The 20589-nt window shown below is 44.8% G+C and overlaps 1 protein-coding gene across 1 annotated transcript in view; it reads left to right on the forward strand.

The window, feature by feature from the left end:
* The window catches only part of LOC119161995 (nose resistant to fluoxetine protein 6-like), a 44541-nt gene that overhangs the window by 22224 nt on the left and 1728 nt on the right, over nt 1-20589 (forward strand). The window contains exons 2-6 of the mRNA XM_075876716.1: nt 12689-12800; nt 13163-13247; nt 13393-13481; nt 18975-19154; nt 20107-20248. Of these exons, the coding sequence (XP_075732831.1) occupies nt 12689-12800; nt 13163-13247; nt 13393-13481; nt 18975-19154; nt 20107-20248 (608 nt within the window). The remainder of the gene's footprint in view (nt 1-12688; nt 12801-13162; nt 13248-13392; nt 13482-18974; nt 19155-20106; nt 20249-20589) is intronic.

The raw sequence follows: 20589 nt of genomic DNA on the forward strand, positions 1-20589 counted from the left end.
GCAACACCAGCCATTTAACAATTTTCAGCCATGATGTCCGAGATCGCAGGCCTGCAGGGTTCAACTGGGCGCGAGAAGTGCCAGAACCTCTCCCGTTTGACCAGGCGAAAATTGAACCTTTCACCACTTGCACCATTTTTCATGGTAGTGTCCAGCGGTACTATTTTTCAATTATAAGACAGAAACGAACAAGCACCTTTTTATTACCTCTCTTAATTACGGAAGGTTTCTTATTCAATGCAGCCAGTTTGAATACTAGCGATTAACTGTAGGTGGTAATTCTGCATGACGTCATCATGATCATTTTGCGAATGTGATACTCGTGGCGCATCTGTTCTCTTGCATTTACTTAATTTCTCGGTAAGTAGGGCACTGATGGCTGGGAACCGTTGATACGACAAACCACGCCGCTAACTGTCTGCCACATTTACAATTATTTTATTCCTTTCTGATCGGCACAAAAAAAAAGAGTGTTAGAGAGTGTCTGATGCGTGCAGGCTCACTCGGACACTAATTGTATCTCGTTGCATCCATATTTACTCATTTAAGCTGGACTTGTCTGCTCACGGCACTTTGGCGGAAATCCAGGTTTAGCCCCTAGAGTGCCTATCTCGGCGAGGCGTCTACCCGCCCTTTGCGCTAGGAGCAGAACAACAATGACGCTTACTACAGACAAAATGGACAGCTCGGCAAATGAGCCACAAACAATCCTAGGTGTTTGAGCCACATCTGATGAACAAGATATCACAGCATACAAATACGTGTATCTTGCAGTGTACATCGTGGGTAGGAAAGTCGTGACCAGCCGGAAAACAAAGAAAGAGCGCGCCAAAACAACTACGCCACTTTCAAAGCTAGAAAACCATCCAAGCAGCGTACTGGTGAGCTCCTCTCTGCGCCTCCTAACATAATATTTGTGTGATAGGAGCCTAATGCATGCCATCCCTACCACAAGAAAACCTCAAAATAGTGTTTCGCCCAAAGGATGGCTTGAACATACCAAATGTCGTATCTATTTTAGTGTGCAAAGCCTTTGCAACAGCAGCAAACCTCCGTTCAGTTCAGACCACGGAGGACAATATATGTCCTAACACAATGCATAATATCAAAGTGGCGAGCAAGGCGTTCGGAGAAAAAACATATATAGATACGCGGGTGTAGGGGCTATACTGATAGCCGTAAAAATGTACGAAGTAAGCACTTACGGAGCTGCTGCAAGCGACACATGCGAAGGAAAAATTCAACACATTGACACGGATGACGATCAACGGACGATTGAAACACCGCGAACGACCGCAACCCCTTGGAACAGGCGGAAAAAGAATAAAAAAATCAGGATCAGTGATCGTTGTGTTTCACGGACCTCGCGTCCCGGACTTTGTCAGGTACAGACCCACCTTGGTACGCTGCTACTTATAACGCAGAGAAGGGCACATATGCTACGTATGCGGGAAACTCGGCCATTACGCGGACGTTTGCCTCGATCCGGGCTGCACCAAATTCAGAGTCTGCAGAATTTTCACTATGACTGAGTGCGCGTGCAAGTGCTGCCGATTGTGCTGTGTTTCTCTCTTCCCTCTCTGCTGTCTATCTTTCATTTCCCCCATTCCTCTCCCATGCGCAGGGTAGCAAACCGGCTGCCTATAGGCTGGTTAACCTCCCTGCCGTTCTTTTCCCTCTATTTTACTTCCTTTCTTTCACCCAACATTATATTGCCGCGTGCACAGCTGCGTCTAGCTGCGAGATAGCGACGACAACGAAGATCGCGGATTTGCTCGAGAGGCACAGCGCAGGAGAGTGAAGAAGACGACAATCTTAGCGGTGTTCTTTTGAGAGCGTCTCTACGAGTTCCACTGTCTGTGTTTTTAAATAAACCCTCTGTAATTTATAACCCGTGACACTGGTGGAGGCTCTGGGTACTACCACCTCTTGATCGGCAGCCCTGTGAGAAGCTCCGCGTCCCGCCCTACGAAACAGCCACGCGTGGAGACACCTGTGCACCGCTCAAGCCGTTGCCTTCAAGCTCTTGAACCAGAATTTGGCCTTTTAGAAAGAGCAACACTTCCGAAAGCCACCCCTGCTCAAGAAATGGCGTTTTCAAGGAGTACTGCACCGGTGACGGTCCAGAGTATGCGCATTCTTGAACCATTTCTAGGTCAGCCGAACGAAGATGCGCAAGACTGGCTTGAGCAGTGTGAACGGGTAGTTAAATTGAACTACTGGAGTCTCGATGGAAAGCTTTTCCACGTATACTTCACCCTTGAAAACGGCGCGAAGACGTGGTTTTTTAGACCGTGAGGCAACATTGACGACATGAGAGGAGTTTTGTCGTTGGTTTCTTGATACTTTTGGTAACGTGGACCGACACGAAAATGCACCACACCTTCTTGAAAGACGCATCCAACAGCTGCATGTAAGCGTCGCCATTTTTGCTAAGGATATGGTGCGTCTGTGCCGCTACGCGGACCCAACATGCCCGACACTCAAAAGTTAAGCCATCTCATGAGGGGCGTCAAAGAGCAGCTTTGTTGGTCTTGTGCGCAATCCACCAACAACAGTGCACGAGTTCGCCAGGGAGGCCACCGCAGCAGAGCGTGCGCTGCAGCAACGGTACCGACAGTCTGATCGCCCGGCCACCGGCACAGCTGCAGGCGCCGCCACACTTACCCCAAACGACGAATTTTCTCTACACCACCTGATTATACAGAGGGTGCGTGAGGAGATAGCGAAGGAGAACGCAAGGTACACATTGCAGTCACAGGCGCCTCCACAGCAGGAGTCCACAGTAGTCTCCGTCGCTGAAGTTGTTCGCCATGAACTTCGACAAGCATTTGCCTCCCCTCAGCAATATTCCGTTCCACCGTACCATCCAACCTCGTGTACCTAGGCAGACGTTGTGCGTCGTCTATTGGCTTCAGAAGTATCCTACCAGCCAAACGGATACAGCTCTGCAGACGCTGTTCGTTGAGCCACGCCCATGCCAGCGCCACAGTATCTCGAACCGTATCCTGGGGCAGCCTGGGCTCAGCAGGATTCTTTCGGGCAACCTTGTATGCGGAAGACCGACATAAGCCGCACTGCGGATCGCCGACCACTCTGCTACAACTGTGGAGAGCCAGGGCACACTTACCGTTTTTGCCCAAAAGGCTGAGCTGAATACCGTGGTAGGGCACCTACCGCTACGTGCCGACAGTTCGACGAAAGCCGTGCCCCCATCGACGACGACAAAGCTGGCAGGCGGCAAGGCTCTGCTACCTTCCGGACGTGCTCACCATCTCGGCTCATTTTGGTTCACCAAGCCGCCGTAGTTATGCTGACGCCGTCAGAGGTCGGTATCCCCGCCCACGGTGGGGAAACTTAAAGCAGTGACCTTTGGGGGGAAGGTTGCAAGCCGTCAAATTGCCGAAAATCCTCCACTGTTGCCGAAACACGTGAGAGACGACGATGAAGACTCCGCTGAAAACTGTGACAGCCGACTTCGCTGTGACGATTGATGGCGTTGAAGTAACGGCTTAAGTGACGGCTTAAGTGACGGGTGCAGACTTTTACATATTGTGTGAACGATTGGCAGACGAACTCAAGAAAGTCAGGACGGAATGAACGGGCCCTTATATCCGAAATGCTGGAGGCCAGATAATGACACCCACGGGAAAATGTACAGCAAGACTCACGATCCAGAATGTGGCTTTTGTAGCCACATTTCTGATCCTACCGGAATGCTGCAAACCTATGATACTGGGAATGGGCTTCTTAACAGATTACGGGGCTGTGGTAAACATAAGCGATGGTGTGATTACATTCGCCACTGACAAGCCTGTGATCCATGATCCTGACCAAGAACCCAGGGTGTTTCGTGTGGTCGACGATGATGTCTGCCTGCTACTATGTCATGTAGTCTTGTTTTCGTGTGTTGCTGCGTGCACTGTAATGAAGACGCCATAGCCAAACGCAGCACTGTCCTTTTTTACCAAGGCATTACCATTGCTCGCGGCATCGTCAGCTTAGTGGTTGGCTGCGCAGAAGTGCTTCTGACCAATTTCACGAATGAGCGCCGGCACATCGATAAAGGCACGGCTGTGACGTACTTTGAAGAGCTCGACTACTCTCACGACTGTCTTTTTTTGCAAGGGGAATCCACAGCTCTATCATCTCCGCATACACCGCACGTTGATATCGACCCGATTCTAACACCGACTGAATGATGCCGTCTTATGGAGCTGCTCAACCAGTTCAAGGACTGCTTCTCATCGACGTCACGAGTGGGTCGAACGCCTCTGACTAAGCGTCGCATCATTAAGGAAGACACAGCAAGACCGATCTGACAGAACCCACATCGCGTCGCACAGAAAAAAAACGTGAGGTAATCCAGCAGCAATCCAAGAAGATGCTAGAAGATGATGTAATCAAATCATCAAAGAGTTCTTGGCCATCGCCAGTGGTACTCGTGCAAAATAATGATGACAGGTTACGTTTCTGCATCGATTATCGTTAGCTGAACCATGTTACGAAAACAGACGTTTGTCCATTACCACGGGTCGATGACTCTTAGGACAAGCTACGGCATGCGCGCTACTTCTCGTCAATAGACCTTAAATGTGGATACTGGAAATAGCAGTAGATGAGTGCGACCTAGAAAAGACCGCCTTCGTGACGCCAGATGGGCTTTATGAATTCAAAGTCCTATCTTTCGGTCTATACTCAGCCCCAGTCACGTTTCAGACCATAATGAATACCATTCTGTCCGGCCTGAAATGGAAAACATGCCTTGTGTACCTCGACGACGTGATTGTTTTTTCGGCCACGTTTGAAGAACATCTAAAGTGCCTACTGTCACTCCTTCAAGCCATACGGTCCTCTGGACTCACACTCGAACCGGAAAAATGCCACTTCGGCTTCGAAGAACTCCTGATCTTAGGACACGTGGTAAGTCGTGAAGGTGTGAAGCCCGACCCAGATAAAACTGTGGCCGTCACAATGTTCGCAAGGCCTGTTGATAAGAAAGCGGTCACGCATTTTCTGGGTCTCTGCGCCTACTACCGGTGATTTATAGCAGGCTTTGCACACATCGCCTCTCCACTCACCTGCCTTACAAGGGAAAACGTTACGTTTGTATGGGGTGAAGAGCAAAAAGCTTCGTTCAACGAGCTGCCATAGCGTCTACAAACTACACCCGTCCTCGTTCACTTCAACGAGAATGCACCAACAGCCATCCATAAAGACGCCAGCAATGTGGGCCAAGGTGCTGTTCTTGTCCAATGCCAAGATGTTGTGGAGAGAGTAGTTGCCTACGCTAGCACAACGTTGACACGCGCCGAGTCCAACTACTCAACAATGGAGAAGGAGTGTCTGGCCGTCGTTTGGGCAGTTGCGAAGTTCCGCCCGTACTTATATGACCGCGCTTTCCAAGTCGTAAGCGACCATCACTCTCTTTGTTGGTTGACCAACATAAAAGACCTATCAGTACGTTTAGCACGATGGACGTTACGGCTCCAAGAGTATGACATGGCCGTAGTTTAAAAGTCCGGAAGGCAACACTTAGACGCCGACTGTTTGTCAAGGTCACCGATTGAACCACCGGCTACAGAGGATGAAATCACAGGTTTTTTTAGGAGGTATTGATGCAGCTATCATTTCTCGGCAACAACAAGATGATTGGGAGCTCAACTCGCTTATAGAATTCTTGAACGGACGAGCCGCCAATGCACCAAGACTGTTTTTGAAGACCTTATCGTCATTCTGTTTACTGGACGGAATTGTGCACAAAAAGAATTTTTTATCAACTGGTAGAAGCTATCTGTAGGTAGTTCCTGAAGCTCTCCGCAACGAAATTTTACAAACCTGCCATGTCTAAGCCAGTGCAGGCCACCTTGGTTTCACAAGAACACTGACACGCGTCAAAGAAAAATATTACTGGCCAAGACTCGCAAAAGATGTGAAACATTACGCCCGAACATGCATTGACTGTCAGCAGCGCAAGGTACCACCTGTAAAACCCGCTCGGCTATTACATCCTGTGCCCATCCCAGAAACTCCGTTTTGTCAAATCGGAATGAATTTGCTGGGGCCATTGCCAACATTGGACAACGGCAACAAATGAGTTATAGTGGCTACAGACTACCTCACCCGATACGCGGAGACCGAGGTGATTGCCAGTGGCACTGCAGCTGAAGCGGCCCAGTTTTTCGTGGAGAACATTACACTGAGACATGGTGCTCCAGCTGTCGTCATAACAGACTAAGGTACCGCGTTTAAAGCCGAGCTTTTGCACACTGTGCTTACGCTCAGTGGTACAGCGCATAGGAAGACGACAGCTTACCACCCACAAATGAACGGGCTTACAGAACTACTTAACAAAACAATCGCTGACATGCTTTGCATGTACGTCGACGTGGAACACAAGAATTGGGACCAAATATTGCCGTACACCACATTCGCTTATAATACGGCGCGCCAGGAAACAAGGAAAATGACACCGCTCGCACAAATTCATGGCAGAGAAGTTACTACAATGCTTGACGCCATGCTGCCTTACCATTGCGATGACTCAGAGACAGACGCCGCAGACTTCACTGAGCGCGCTGAGGAAGCTAGGCAGCTTGCCCGCGTCACAATAATTAACCAGCAGCAACTTGATGCCCTATGATACATTCTTCGCCATCGATTCATCACTTATCAACCAGGAGATAGAGTCTGGGTTTGGTTTCCTGTACGACGGCGAGGCCTCTCGGAGAAACTCCTACGCCGATACTTTTGACCCTACAAGGTTTTGCGTCGTCTTGGTGATGTGACGTACGAAGTAGTGCCCGACGCCTCCTCCTGTTTGAAACGTCGCCAGCATCTGCCTGAGACAGTGCATGTGGTCCGCATAAAACTTTACCACTCTGAGTGAGGTAAACACCGGCTGGCCGCACCTCTACCTGTTGAGCATCGGGACGACGCTCACTCTGGAGGGAGGGTAATACCGCGTGTATAGCTGAGTCTATCGGCGAGATAGCGACGACAACGAAGATCGCGGATTCGCTCGAGAGGCGCAGCGCAGGCGAGTGAAGAAGACGACAATCTTAGCGACCTTCTTTTGAGAGCGTCTCTACGAGTTCCACTGCCTGTGTTTTTAAATAAATCCTCTGTAATTTATAACCCGCGACAATATCATGTGGGAGATCCACAAGGGAACCTGTGCGGTGGCTTGCACATGACGGCGGACAAGGTGTGCTCGAAACGCTTTCTCAGCCCGTATGTTCTGCGCGCAGGACGACAATGAGCGCGATTGGAGCAACAAGGTTAGACTGAGCTGGAAGAAGACAATCAACAGACAGAACGAGGCCGATCTACGTCAACGACGTCGACACGCAGCCACTCCCGCTCCCAATTGCGCAGACGCGCAGCTATAAGGACACCAACCACAAGCAGGATTCGCTCAGAATTACAGGTGCGTTTCACGGAAAAGAACAACGGAGGCGAAGGAACGTAGGCGGATAAAGTCAGAGGCGCTACGACGACTACGCCGAAGGAAAACCATCAGTTCTGCAACACAGATCAAGAAAAAATAGCTATGTTAAAACACGATCTAAACGAGCTCAAAGACACCTATGCGAAGCTAATACAGGAGTTATCTAGAGCACATAAAGAAAACAGCAGTACACCAAGGTGCAGTCACTAACAACCATCTGATAACGAAACTCCCCAAGCACTTGAGATTGCGAAACTGAGGGAACAACGCCAAGCATACCAACCTCCTAAAATGGAGCTGTAACCCGACTGCGAATGGCCTTGCGATCACACGTCAAGGACGGCATTGACGTCACGATTGATAATATGAGACTAATGAACTAGAGCATGACGCGAATGAACGAGAAAATGGGCATGTTCAACACTTGAGCTTAAAATTGGAAATGTACATGAACAGTTCGGTAGTACTGGCCATGGAGAGGATGAAGTCAAAGCATACCGATGTGCATGGCCCTCTGCAGGTTGATTTCACTGCAAGCGATGAAAGCTATGATGGTCAACATGGCAGTCGCAAATAGGACAAGAAATCTCCGCATCCGCCAATGAAACTACAGGAGGATTTCCCCAAAAAAAGGCAGTCCTGCTGCACTCGAATACCATGAAACCACCCGTCCTTTTACTACAATAAATAATCACAAAAAAAGCTTACTCTCACGGGTTATAAGGCTAGAAGAAAAGCGCAAGGCAGTGGCGTCGCTATTTTGATTGGCAAAAAGATCCCGTACATTCGCCATGAAATGCACCACACAGCCTGCTATTCAAAGCACCTCACGATGTAGATTACACCTAACGACCACGAAGAGAACAAGCGAAGTATCTTTCTTACTAATTTGTACAGCAGCATTAAAGACTCAAGGCAAAGGTGCGGAAGCATGCTCGGCTAGATTGCGAACGTCGATAAATATAATCCCCTTATAGCGGGTGGTGATTTTAACGCTCTACACTGGGCATGGGGCTACACATATTCCTCTAGCAAGCCTTCATACGACAGCCTCCGATTTTGATCTCACTGTCATCACAGACCCGAAACTACAACTCGCTGCGGTACTTCAACATGCCACAACACTACAGCAGACTTCACTTTCGTTTGGGCCATTGAGTAATGCGGCTGGTACAGCTCAGGCATAGACCTTGGCAGCGATCACTACATTCTCCGAATAGATGCAGCACTCCCAGAAAGGAGCGAAGGGAGTACAAACTAATTGCTTGGGACAAACTTCGCTAATTGCCGATGCAGTCATGAAACACACTAGGACAAACCACAAAGCAAACGATAGCAAACTGGACAGAACAGCTCAAAGGCGACATTGCAGCCTCAGAACTAACAATTAGTATGGACGGTAAGGTTAAGAGAAAAAGCAGTTGGCTAGTGAACCTGTTTGAAGCCAAGCACTTTATACTAGCCAGGTAGAAGGGTAAACGTTTCAACCGAAGACTGCAAAAAAAGCTCGCTGAACTCAACGAAATCATTGAAACATACCGCATGGTTCATACCCGGCAGCAGTGAGAAGAAGTTTGATGAAACTCCCTCTAGTGGCAAATACGAGAAGGGAGTAGATAGAGGCTCATAAGACGCCTCCTCGATAAAAATGGCACCAAGTCCAATTCTGTGCAATACGTACATCAGGCTCAGCAAGTTACTATACTGCGCAACACAACGCAGTGCTGTCGAAGGTTTTGTTGACGACTTTGCTAAGCGCTACCAACCACTTAAATTGGGAAAACCCAGTATCTTACAGTGGAAGATCAATGACGGTGCTCTGAACTAGAAACTCGACGCGGACCACACAGAGAGTGATATTGTTTTCGCGATGCGCGAACTCAACAGCAACTCAGCAGCTACACCGATAGCGTCATGAATTAGGCTCTCCGAAATCTAGATGATGATTCCATCAGCTTCTTAACTGAACAAATCCGCAAAGCCTATAAAACCGCCCGTTTATCTAGAGCGGGAAGCGTGCAAACACAGTTCTCATTCCAAAACCCGGAAAGCCACAGGGGTTATCAAACATGAGGCCGATCTCACTAACGTTCTGCATAGGAAAGCTAGCCTTACATATCATTTTGAACCGACTCACAGAGTACGTCAAAGAAAAGAAATACTTCTCCTACACTGTGATTGTATATAAGCCTGGTTTACCAACGCAAGACTCCGTGCTTAGAATAAGGAAAAGTCTGCTGAAGCGCTGCCCACGAGGTACCAAGGTGCTGCTCAGTCTCGATGTGGAGAAAGCTTTTGACAATATCCAACGTCTGCCAATCTGACCACTATATCTGATCACAATCTTGGCACACACTTCTGTCAATAAGACATTTATCTTTTGAAAGATTTAATGGCCACTTTTCGGATTGGCTAGCACGTCGTTCAAAGTTTTGAGCTGGGTTATAATAGAACAACTCAAGGCTCGGTACTTTCGCCAATCTTATTTTATCTGGCTGTAGTAAAGCTCTATAGCGCACTCTGAGAAATAGCAGCTGAGAAGCATACCATCTACGTATACGATATCATCATTTAGAACACTGGTGGCAGCGATGAGCAATTAGAAGCCCGCATGCAAGAAGCAGTCTCGTCACCAAAGCACATCTCCCCCGATGGAATTCTGCTGCTCTTCCAGAAAATTTGAGCTGCATATCTATCATCCTCCCAGAGGAGCATGCCCATGAAACGACTGGCACAGATCCGTCCCTCCAATCATAAAGTTACGTGATTCAGACGGGAACCGCATGACTATGGTCGACGACATTCGCGTCCTTGGACTCATCATATAAAGTAATTACTCCAACTTGGTGATGCTGGACAGCATCACATTCAAAAATGCGAACGCGCTCCCAACGTTTCTGCGCATCATGAATCGGCACAGATGACTAGGCGAGGACAAGGCTATAAGAATAGCTGCGATATTGAACTGGGATGCTGAGTGACTGCGATTGAGTGGCTGAACTGAGTGTCTGCGATGCTCGACTGGTATAACGTAGAACGGCAAAATCTGAAAGCACACATACGACGCGCTTTTAGGACAGCGTCAGGGCGTCCCAATAATGCCTCTACCGCCCTCTTCTTCGTGGTAGGAGTGCATAATCCCCTCGCTAAAATCATCGAAGGCTAACTCATGGCACAGATCGCACGCATATTCAGTACCCAAGCAAACAGAGATATTCTCATCATGCTCGGTCTGCGCACCATGGCGGAAAGAGACAATGTTCAGTAGTTACCTAAAGTAATGCTAAAAGAAATTGCAGTGCTTTCCTTGCCAAGAAACGTACACATTGTCCACAATATTGGAAGAAGACTCGCCCACATGGAAGCCCACGCGGCAGATGCTGCAAGATTTTCCCGACCAGACAGCTTTCGTGGATGCATCGCACATCCAGGGAAAGAACGCCCACTCGGTCGTACTAATTGACGGACACGGGCAAATGCGCAACTCACTCAATCTTTACAACAGGAGGCCGAATGTAACCAAACTCGCAGCGATAGTTGTCGCTCTCACAGGCACGATCTTCCCAATAATATACAGTGACTCCAGAGCAGCCACTCCAGCTTTTGCGAAAGGTGGTAAATACAAGACGACAGTGCGAATATAAGGTGGACATAACATCACTAAACACTCCATCTTATGTTTCCCGGCACACAAGGGCAGCTTAAGGGACAACCTGCGGACTCCTAATGAGACTGCACATGAGGCGATGCGAGGACTCATCGACGGCGTCACTCTGCTTTCCCCTCCTACACTTCACATAGAGTACAGGGATCAGTTACTCTATTTCAACGAAATCACAAAGCACTTTTATCAAGACCGACGAAAGATCCCCCCTCTCGGATAAGAAATTAACGCACAGCCAGTCGGGTCACGTTACGTTTGCTCCAGAGTTACATTTGCTCCAAAGCGCCACGGGCTGGGGTGACATTATGTCACCCCAGCCCGTGGTACATGAAACATATTGTCCCAGACTACGATGAAAAACATGTGTGTGAACTATGTCTTGTGCGTGTATAGTGAAACCATATGCTCTTTAATTGCGCATTGAGTACTTACGCCATGAACAAGGAACAGTGGGCCAAAGTGCTAAGTACTTCACTAGCAGGCAAACTTCGGACTGTCCAAGAGTCCCGCGAGGCGGTGGAGAGCTTCGCGCTTTCGGTTCCGACGTGGGAGATGCCCGCTACGCCTGATGGATTGCCGAGTGTCCTCCAAGACCCCGTTTTGGGTAATTAGGTATAACCGACTTCAGCGCACTGTTGTTAATAATAATGTCGCATTAGACACTGTCAATCAAGCATTGAGTTTTCACTCTGACATAAATTATTAGTTGACTTTAGGGTCCCTTTAGGTAAGACTCAGTAAGACTTGAGTAAGACTTGTGAGACGAATTGATCAACATCGATTCGGTGCAGCCAGAGTCAGGTATTAGCGTGAACTTGAAAAAAGACAGCTTCAAGAAAAAAATTAGGGCGAGAATAAAGGTCAGGTGCTAAATTTCACTCAAACATTTGAAATAAAAAGCCACCAGATTACAACTATCTGCATATGCATGCAACAACATTCGCAGACACTGGTCCTACTCGCATACCAAAAAGCTGACGCTTATTTTGGTAACGCGAAACAGCCGGATTATAATGCAATCTGTGCCAATTTTGTTAATATAAAAAGCTTCTAAGAATTTTCGTGCTAACGCGTCGTTACTTGTCGGCCTCGGCTTCGCGAGATCAAAGTAATAAATAGGCAGAAGCAACGACACATTAGCGCAACTCATTGAGGTTTAGCACCAGACCTTTCTGTCCCACTCCCCCTACCTCTTTTCTCAAATCTGTCTATACAGAATATATATCATGTTAGTGCTTTTTACTTGCACATAAATCTAAGTAAAGTGCTTCATGGACTGTCGCCGCCATTGAAAATGCGCTCGTTGCGGCCAAGATTCGGTCCTACGAGTCAGCAGTTAAGTGCAATAACAACTGGACCCCTGCGGTGGGTCTCCCATAGCTTATTATATCTGTGTATGTTTTTTCATTTAAATTATCATCCCTATAGCTCTTTTTTGTGCATATATATTACTAAGGATTTCTGTTTTTTACTGTGAAATATTGTTGGTGGCGAGGCAACCGACCTTGACCTTCCCTGTTTCTGTCTTTTTGCCATATTTGACAAGACTCGTTTATTCTCTTCTTCAATCTTAGATGGCAAGGTTCAAGTCCTACTTGACAGATAAGAATCTGCCTGGAATACGACTCGGTGTCTGCGTCATCGATGCTTGTAGAGAACAAGACCTAGCCAACATTGGCAGCGTTCGTAAGTTCCACGCATTGATACCGTAATGATAAAACAGGTAATTGAAACAATCGTGCACGGCACTTGAGAAATTCAACGGCTTTCTCATTACCGACTGGCGTCATAATAGTACAATAGTCAGTCAATTGTAAATGGTGGGTCAGCTCAGAGCATTCTGAAAAGCATCAAGCTAGTCGTTAAGATGAAACAAGTCGATTGCTGACAATATAATTATTTAGATAAATAATGACTGTCGAATAAGTACATACGGCCTAAATAAAAAGACAAAAAAGGAGAGAAAACAGACTAATTTCTTTCTGCCACCTAAACATGAAGCACTTCACAGACCATCTGCTGCATAATTTATACTTTAATGCTCACAGTTGCAGGATCTTTCATGAAGGTTACCGTGAAGGACTGCGTGACAAATGTGTATGAAGGAATGAGCTTCGTTCAAGCCTGCATAATGTAAGTATTTTGTAGGTCATATGAGTGAATTACTTTTACTTTTTACCAAATAATTATTGTCTCTTATTGTCATATCGATAAATTTGACAACCCCTTTAAATACAGTGCATACGTTTTTATGCTGTTGTTAATGCACTTTTTTCAGCGCATTCTTGGTTGTTCTCGCAGCAGTTATTGCTAGTGGAACAATCTTTGAATTATTTGCCAAAAACTGGGATTGTGAACGCAATAAAGGTGCGTGTAACTTCACTCATTTTCCTTTAAAATATTGAATAAGTGGTTGCAACAGCCGCTTCGCGTTCTATGCAGAATCGCCGACGTACAATGATGACCAGAAACATTCATTGGATAGCTGTGTGGCATACGGTATTTACTGTTAAAATCCACAATACAAAGCTACGCCTACGAATTTTCTAAGCCGCATGTGCCTTACCGAATCAAGTCAAGACAAACTTGAATACAGAAAAGTTGCTATTTTTCTTCTGCGCTCTTTAAAATTTGTGAAATATAGGCAAGGAGAAAACACTTGCAGTTGAGTACTTCCTAAATGCAGCTGTATAGGATAGGCTCTTGTATCTGGCCAAAGGTTCGCATGCTTAGGTAAAGAACCGAGTCACTCTTATAATAACATCAGGCACAGTAAGAGCAGTCAGGTGGGGTATTTGGCTGCTTGAACCTAAAATAAACTTTCCACCTATGTATGAAATTTCAGCGCTCATCTTGTTTGAATGGAGTCCTCATGTCTCGCACTTGAAGAGAGGCGCACCCCTATCGTCCGCGTAATGAAATTTCGTGCCGGTAAAATGGGAAGCACATCCGTATCAGCAATGGTTAAGGTGTATAGAGCGCTCTTGTTGGATGTGTTGGTGTTATAGCACACCCGTGCTTTAAAATGCTAGGAAGACTAACATCCATGTCCTGCGAAGCATTCAATGGCAAAACATTAACACATTCTTGGGGTTACTTAGGTGTACTAACACTGTCGCAACAATTATCATTGCCAAAGACCACCTGAATATGACATATATAACTGTCAGCACTCTCCTAGCCCATATTAGCCATATATCCAAAATGCCTCACCGTCACCTCACTAGCCTGCTACTAGAAAAAGTGAACGCATAGTTGCCCGAATCGTTGTGGTTATAGCCAGAATTCCATCTCCTGGAAGTTCTCAGCCACAACCATGCCAGTATGCCCGGAGCGGTGCCTGCGAAGACCCCCTTTGCACCTTGAAGTGCCGGGGATGTACAACAGAAGTAGCCTGACTGTTGAAGCCATGAATAAGATGTCATTGGACCTTTTGCATATATCGTATGCTAACGGAACTCATATCTATACGGATGGTTCAGTCTAGAGATGCTCGACTGGTTCGGGCCCTTTTTTGTTCTATCTCGGTCCATCACCACCATGTTCAAAGCCTCACACGTCTCGACATCTACGGGCTCCAAGATTGCAGTACTTCTAGCTGCAATGAAATATATTATGCAGGAATCCTCATGTAAGTGGGCTATGTTTTGTGATTGCAAGGTGGCTCTTCAATAAGTGAGAAGTCCACAACGCGGGAAGTACCATCAGTTGGTACCTCAGATCAATGAAATCAACTATCGTGCCACTAACCAAGGACATGACATAGTCTATTGTTAGCTGCCGGGTTACTTTAAGATACGTGGTACCACCTCGCTGACAACGCTGGCTGATGTGCCCACGACGGAGAGTCCACACTGATTATACCCCTGTCTAAGGTTGACGATGCAAGAAAACTTCGCCACTACGCGCACAATGCTACACTTATGCATTAGAATCTTTCACTGAACTCCACTCGACGGCCTCAGAACTTCGGCTCATCACTCGAACTCTAGCTGTCAACGAAGAGTTTGTAAAGTGACGCTAAAATACTGTCGGTTGTGGGTCAGCATGGCTTTTACAAACTCATTCAGTTATCGCATTTGTCTGGCTTACTCCCCTAACTGCGATAACTGCAATTGCATAGAAACTCTCGACCATGTCCTGGACTCGCCATTGTACCTTCAGAAGACTGGATGATCGTGCCTTTACTCTGGAAAAGACATTTGGTGCGTAGTCTTTAAGCACATTCGTCCAGAAATCCTCACGAGTCCTTGTCGAATTTCTGACGATGACATCACTGAGCGACCGCCTGTGAAACTATGCACTATGTGTGCAGTGTATGTGTGGTGTCCATTGTCCATCTTGTCCCTCTCTCTCTCTTTTATAGCTTTATTCCTCTAACCCCAAGCGTAGGGCAGGAAACTGAACTTATTATAGTTAACCTCCCTACTTTTTTATAACCTTTCTCTCTCTTTCAACCTGTTTGGACGTTTCCTTCTGTATGTATAGACAACTTTTGGAATGAGTTTTGGTGTCGACATTTCTCTGCTTTGAGGGTTTAATATCTAAACGAACAGCACTATGACAGAGTCATACGCATTAAGACGACTGGATTCGGGCATTAGACATTTCGTGACCTTATCAACTCACGTAACGCAGCACAAAAACATGATAACATTTGTTTAGTAACATAAGGTGACATAATATTTGTAAGACACAACATTATTCATGACTAACAGGCAATAATGCCAAGAAAATAATAAAGGTCTATTATTAGAGGTAATTGTAATAACATTCTGGAAAATAAAGTGGACAAAGAGATAACTTGCCACAAGCAGGATACAGACCTGCGACCTCCAAATAACGCTTGTGATACTTGACCACTGCAACCTACTGTGGTGGTCGTCCCCGTGTTCTCTTTATAGGGTGCATATGTTGTGCATATACACGTGGAAGCGTCAATCAGTGCCCCCTGCTACCAATAAGGGGATTGTGGAACACTAATTGTTTGCCTGCAGATATATATATATATATATATATATATATATATATATATATATATATATATATATATATACATGGGAAAATGTTTATACATAAGGGCTCGTTTTTTCGTGTATTAACACAATAATAATGAAATCTAGCAGACACTAATGCCAAGGAATGTACAGGGGAAGTTGTTAGAACCAATGAATGTAAATAAAAAGAAAGAAAAGTGGATGAAGAAAACCAGCCGTAGGAGGAATCGAACCTACGACCTTCGAATAATGCGTTCGATGCTCTAACCACTGAGCTACCACAGCGGCCTTCCCTTCATCCACTTTTTTGGGTTTATATGTGAATTTAGAAGTAGGAGTGACAGCGCCATCTATGAGCCAAGCGACGAGTGTGAAAACACTCTTTTATGCGCATGTTTGGCGTCACGTAGCACGTGAACTTATTACGAGCGGGCAGCTGATTAATAGTCCGTTGTATACAACCAAAACACACCAAGTCTGCCAGTACAAGACCCTCGTTCAATGAAATAAGGGAAAGAAGGGTATACTTAAGGGCTCGTTTTTCCGTGTATTAACACAATATGAATGAGATCTAACAGACAGTAATGCCAAGGAATGTACAGGCGAAGTTATTAGAACCAATAGAATGTAAATAAGAAGAAAGAAAAGTGGATGAAAAAAACCTAGCCGTGAGCAGGAATCGAACCTACGACCTTCGAATAACGCGTTCGATGCTTTAACCACTGAGCTACCACAGGGGCCTTCCCTCCATCCACTTTTTTGGGTTTATATGCGAATTTAGAAGTAGAAGTGACAGTCAGCGCCATCTATGAGCCAAGCGACGAGTTTGAAAGCACTCTTTTATGCGCATATTTGACGTCACGTAGCACGTTAACTTATTATGAACGGGCAGCTGATAAATAGTTCCTCGTATTTTCTTTTTTCTTATTTACATTCTATTGAATCTAATAACTTCTCCTGGATATTCCTTGGCATTACTGTCTGTTAGATCTCAATAATATTGTGTTAATACACGGAAAAACGAGCCCTTAGGTATACACTTCTTTTCCTTATTTCATTGAACGAGGGTCTCGTACTGGCAGACTTGGTGTGTTTAGATTGTATACGAGGGACTATTAATCAGCTACCCGCTCATATTAAGTTCACGTGCTACGTGACGCCAAACATGCGCATAAAAGAGTGCTTTCACACTCGTCGCTTGGCTGATAGTTGGCGCTGACTGTCACTCCTACTTCTAAATTCACATATAAACGCAAAAAAGTGGATGGAGGGAAGGCCGCTGTGGTAGCTCAGTGAGTAGAGCATCGAACGCGTTATTCGAAGGTCGTAGGTTCGATTCCTGCTCACGGCTGGTTATTTTTTTATCCACTTTTCTTTCTTCTCATTTACATTCTATTGGTTCTAATAACTTCCCCTGTACATTGGCATTACTGTCTGTTAGATCTCATTATTATTGTGTTAATACACGGAAAAACAAGTCCTTAGGTATAGACTTCTTTCCCTTATTTTATTGAACGAGGGTCTCGTACCGGCAGACTTGGTGTGTTTAGGTTGTAAACAAGGGACTATTAATCAGCTGCCCACTCATAACAAGTTCACGTGCTACGTGACGCCAAACATGCGCATAAAAGAGTGCTTTCACACTCGTCGCTTGGCTCATAGATGGCGCTGACTGTCACTCCTACTTCTAAATTCACATATAAACCCCAAAAAGTGGATGGAGAGAAGGCCGCTGTGGTAGCTCAGTGGTTAGAGCATCTAACGCGTTATTTGAAGGTCGTAGGTTCGATTCCTGCTCTCGGCTGATTATTTTTTCATCCACTTTTCTTTCTTTTTATTTGCATTCTATTGGTTTTAATAACTTGTCCTGTACATTACATTCCTTGGCATTACTGTCTGTTAGATTTCGTATATATATATATATATATATATATATATATATATATATATATATATATATATATATATATATATATATATATATATGGGCTGATGAGATTACATATATGGTGGGAATAGAGTGGCAGCAGCAGGCGCAGGACTGAGTTGGCTGACGAAGCATGGGTAGGTGAGGACTTTGTCCTGCAGCAGTAGGCATAGTCCAGCTGATGATATATATATATATATATATATATATATATATAGCATGACACTGTTGCGGATTTTTAAAGAAAATGGAAGGTTTACTTCTTCAATACTTGACTCAACTTTAATAGTGCACACCATTTTATGACATACGTGTTTCATTAAAATCCCAAAAGTGGCAGGTAGTTTGAGATATTCATCATCCAACTTCACGGCTGAAATTGATATTGATTGCAGCTGGCGCGCGCCATAAGCGACGGAACACAGGCTTGGCACGGGACAGGAAAGAGACGGAATTTGATTGAAGGCTTGCCAAAAAGAATTTTGGTCAGAAAACATGGCAGGCCTTATGAAATACGCTAGCAGACAGATTGATGCATGCGTGTGACTTGTAATGCACATCTGTTTTTGTTTCCTCAAACATAAGAGGTGCGAAAAACTACAACAGCTGTCTGCAAGACGAAGCGCCGCAGTGGCTGTTTCAGTGTTTAGTGCTACTCAGGCAAGAAAAACGCTTCAATTCCAGTTTCCCTGAGCACGGTTCGACTGAAAGGGATGATCATAAAACAGTACGTGCATTAGTAAGATGATGCGCTATCACAATGGACATAAATTTCAGCTTTTCACGGCGTGCTGGTATTTAAAGTTTGTCACTTCCATGTCACCGTGTCACGGGTAGTCGCGCTCAGATGTAATGTAGTCATGCTTTGGGTACGCCTTGCACGATAACTTTTGGTTTTACCCGGCAAGATTGTAATTCTGTGTCCTAATATTCCAGCCACTTTTTACAAGTGCGTCAGTGCCTTCTCGCTCGTGAGCAACAGTAACCGAATTCTGCAAATCATGGAGGAGGACAATCCCGAAAAACGGCGCTACAGGTTTGCGTACGGCCTTCGTTTCTTGAGCATGTTCTGGATTTGTCTGGGACATTCATATGGTATGATCAACGAAAACATCAGTAAGTTATTATTGCCTACACGTGCGTTCACTTAGGTAATGAAATTATATTATTATTATTATTATTATTAATATTATTATTATTATTATTATTATTATTATTATTATTATTATTATTATTATTATTATTATTATTATTATTATTATTATTATTATTATTATTATTATTATTATTATTATTATTATTATTATTATTATTATTATTATTATTATTATTATTATTATTATTATTATTATTGGTGTTGAGGTTTAATGTCCCATAACCACAATATGATTATGACAGAAGCTGGTGTGGAGGGCTACGAAAATTTCGACCACCTAGTGTTTATTACCGGGCACCTAAATCTGAGTGCAAGGCTTTAATGCATTGTAGACCCCATCGACAATGAGGCTACCATGGTCAGGATTTGGTCTCATCACCAGCGTGTCACCAGTCAGGGAACATGACGAATAGGCCACGGTGTCGGGTTCTTTCTCTTAGTGTGGTATAATATATTGAAATTCGTGCAATTTTGTGACTTTCATCATTTCAAGTGTTTAGATTATCGACATTTAATTCCACTTTAGTTAGGTCACTCAGTTTGTTTGCACAAGTGTGTAATAGTTTACATTTCCAACACAAAATGTGCCTAACGTTATTCGAGATAAGCGATTGGAAGCTGCATGCTCTCAGAAAATCAAATAAAAATTTCTCAAAAGATAATAATCATGCATTCCAATCATGCATCGTAAGACCACCTGTGGCTAAACATTTAAACTACCAATGTCAGCTGTCGACACTCCTGGTTAGATATAGCTGGCCTCACTTCACATACCATTGCTATCGGGTGTATTGCTTCGCTCTTTATGCGAAACTGCTGTTTCTTCGTGATCTCTACTTCAAAACTATCTGTCAAAACTAAAGTGCTTTCTCAACATACATATTAAGACTGGACATTTTCTTTTTTTTTCAGCAAGAATCTTCAATGCTGTGTACATCTTTGAAACCTGGGAGTCACCTATCATATCAGCAGCGTTCATGGCTGTAGACACATTTTTCTTTATGAGGCAAGCTGTTTGTCTTTCTGATTCTCAAAGCATTCATACGAGCTTAATGTCAAAGCATTTATTAGCCTTAGTGCTTGTATATTCAACGCCCTACTTTCTATGGCTTGCCCATTACTTATACAAATATTAATTGCAAAGGAACGTAGTATCTTCTATTGGCACATTATATAGCAGTGAAGGCAGTAGATTCACAAAGCGCACAAAGTTATGACATTTATTGTGTTGCAAGGCTGGTGTCAATAAAAACTTATTGCCTCAATTATACTAGATTTCTTCATTTACTCTTTCCTTCGCTCCGGTGACTTTTCATCTCCCTTGAGTGAGAAATGATCTTATGAAACTCCGAAATTTACATATTCTTTTTTGGCGCTTTATTAACTTTTTTTTCA

Source organism: Rhipicephalus microplus, chromosome X (genome assembly GCF_043290135.1).
Source record: "Rhipicephalus microplus isolate Deutch F79 chromosome X, USDA_Rmic, whole genome shotgun sequence".
Taxonomy (NCBI): Eukaryota; Metazoa; Arthropoda; class Arachnida; order Ixodida; family Ixodidae; genus Rhipicephalus; species Rhipicephalus microplus.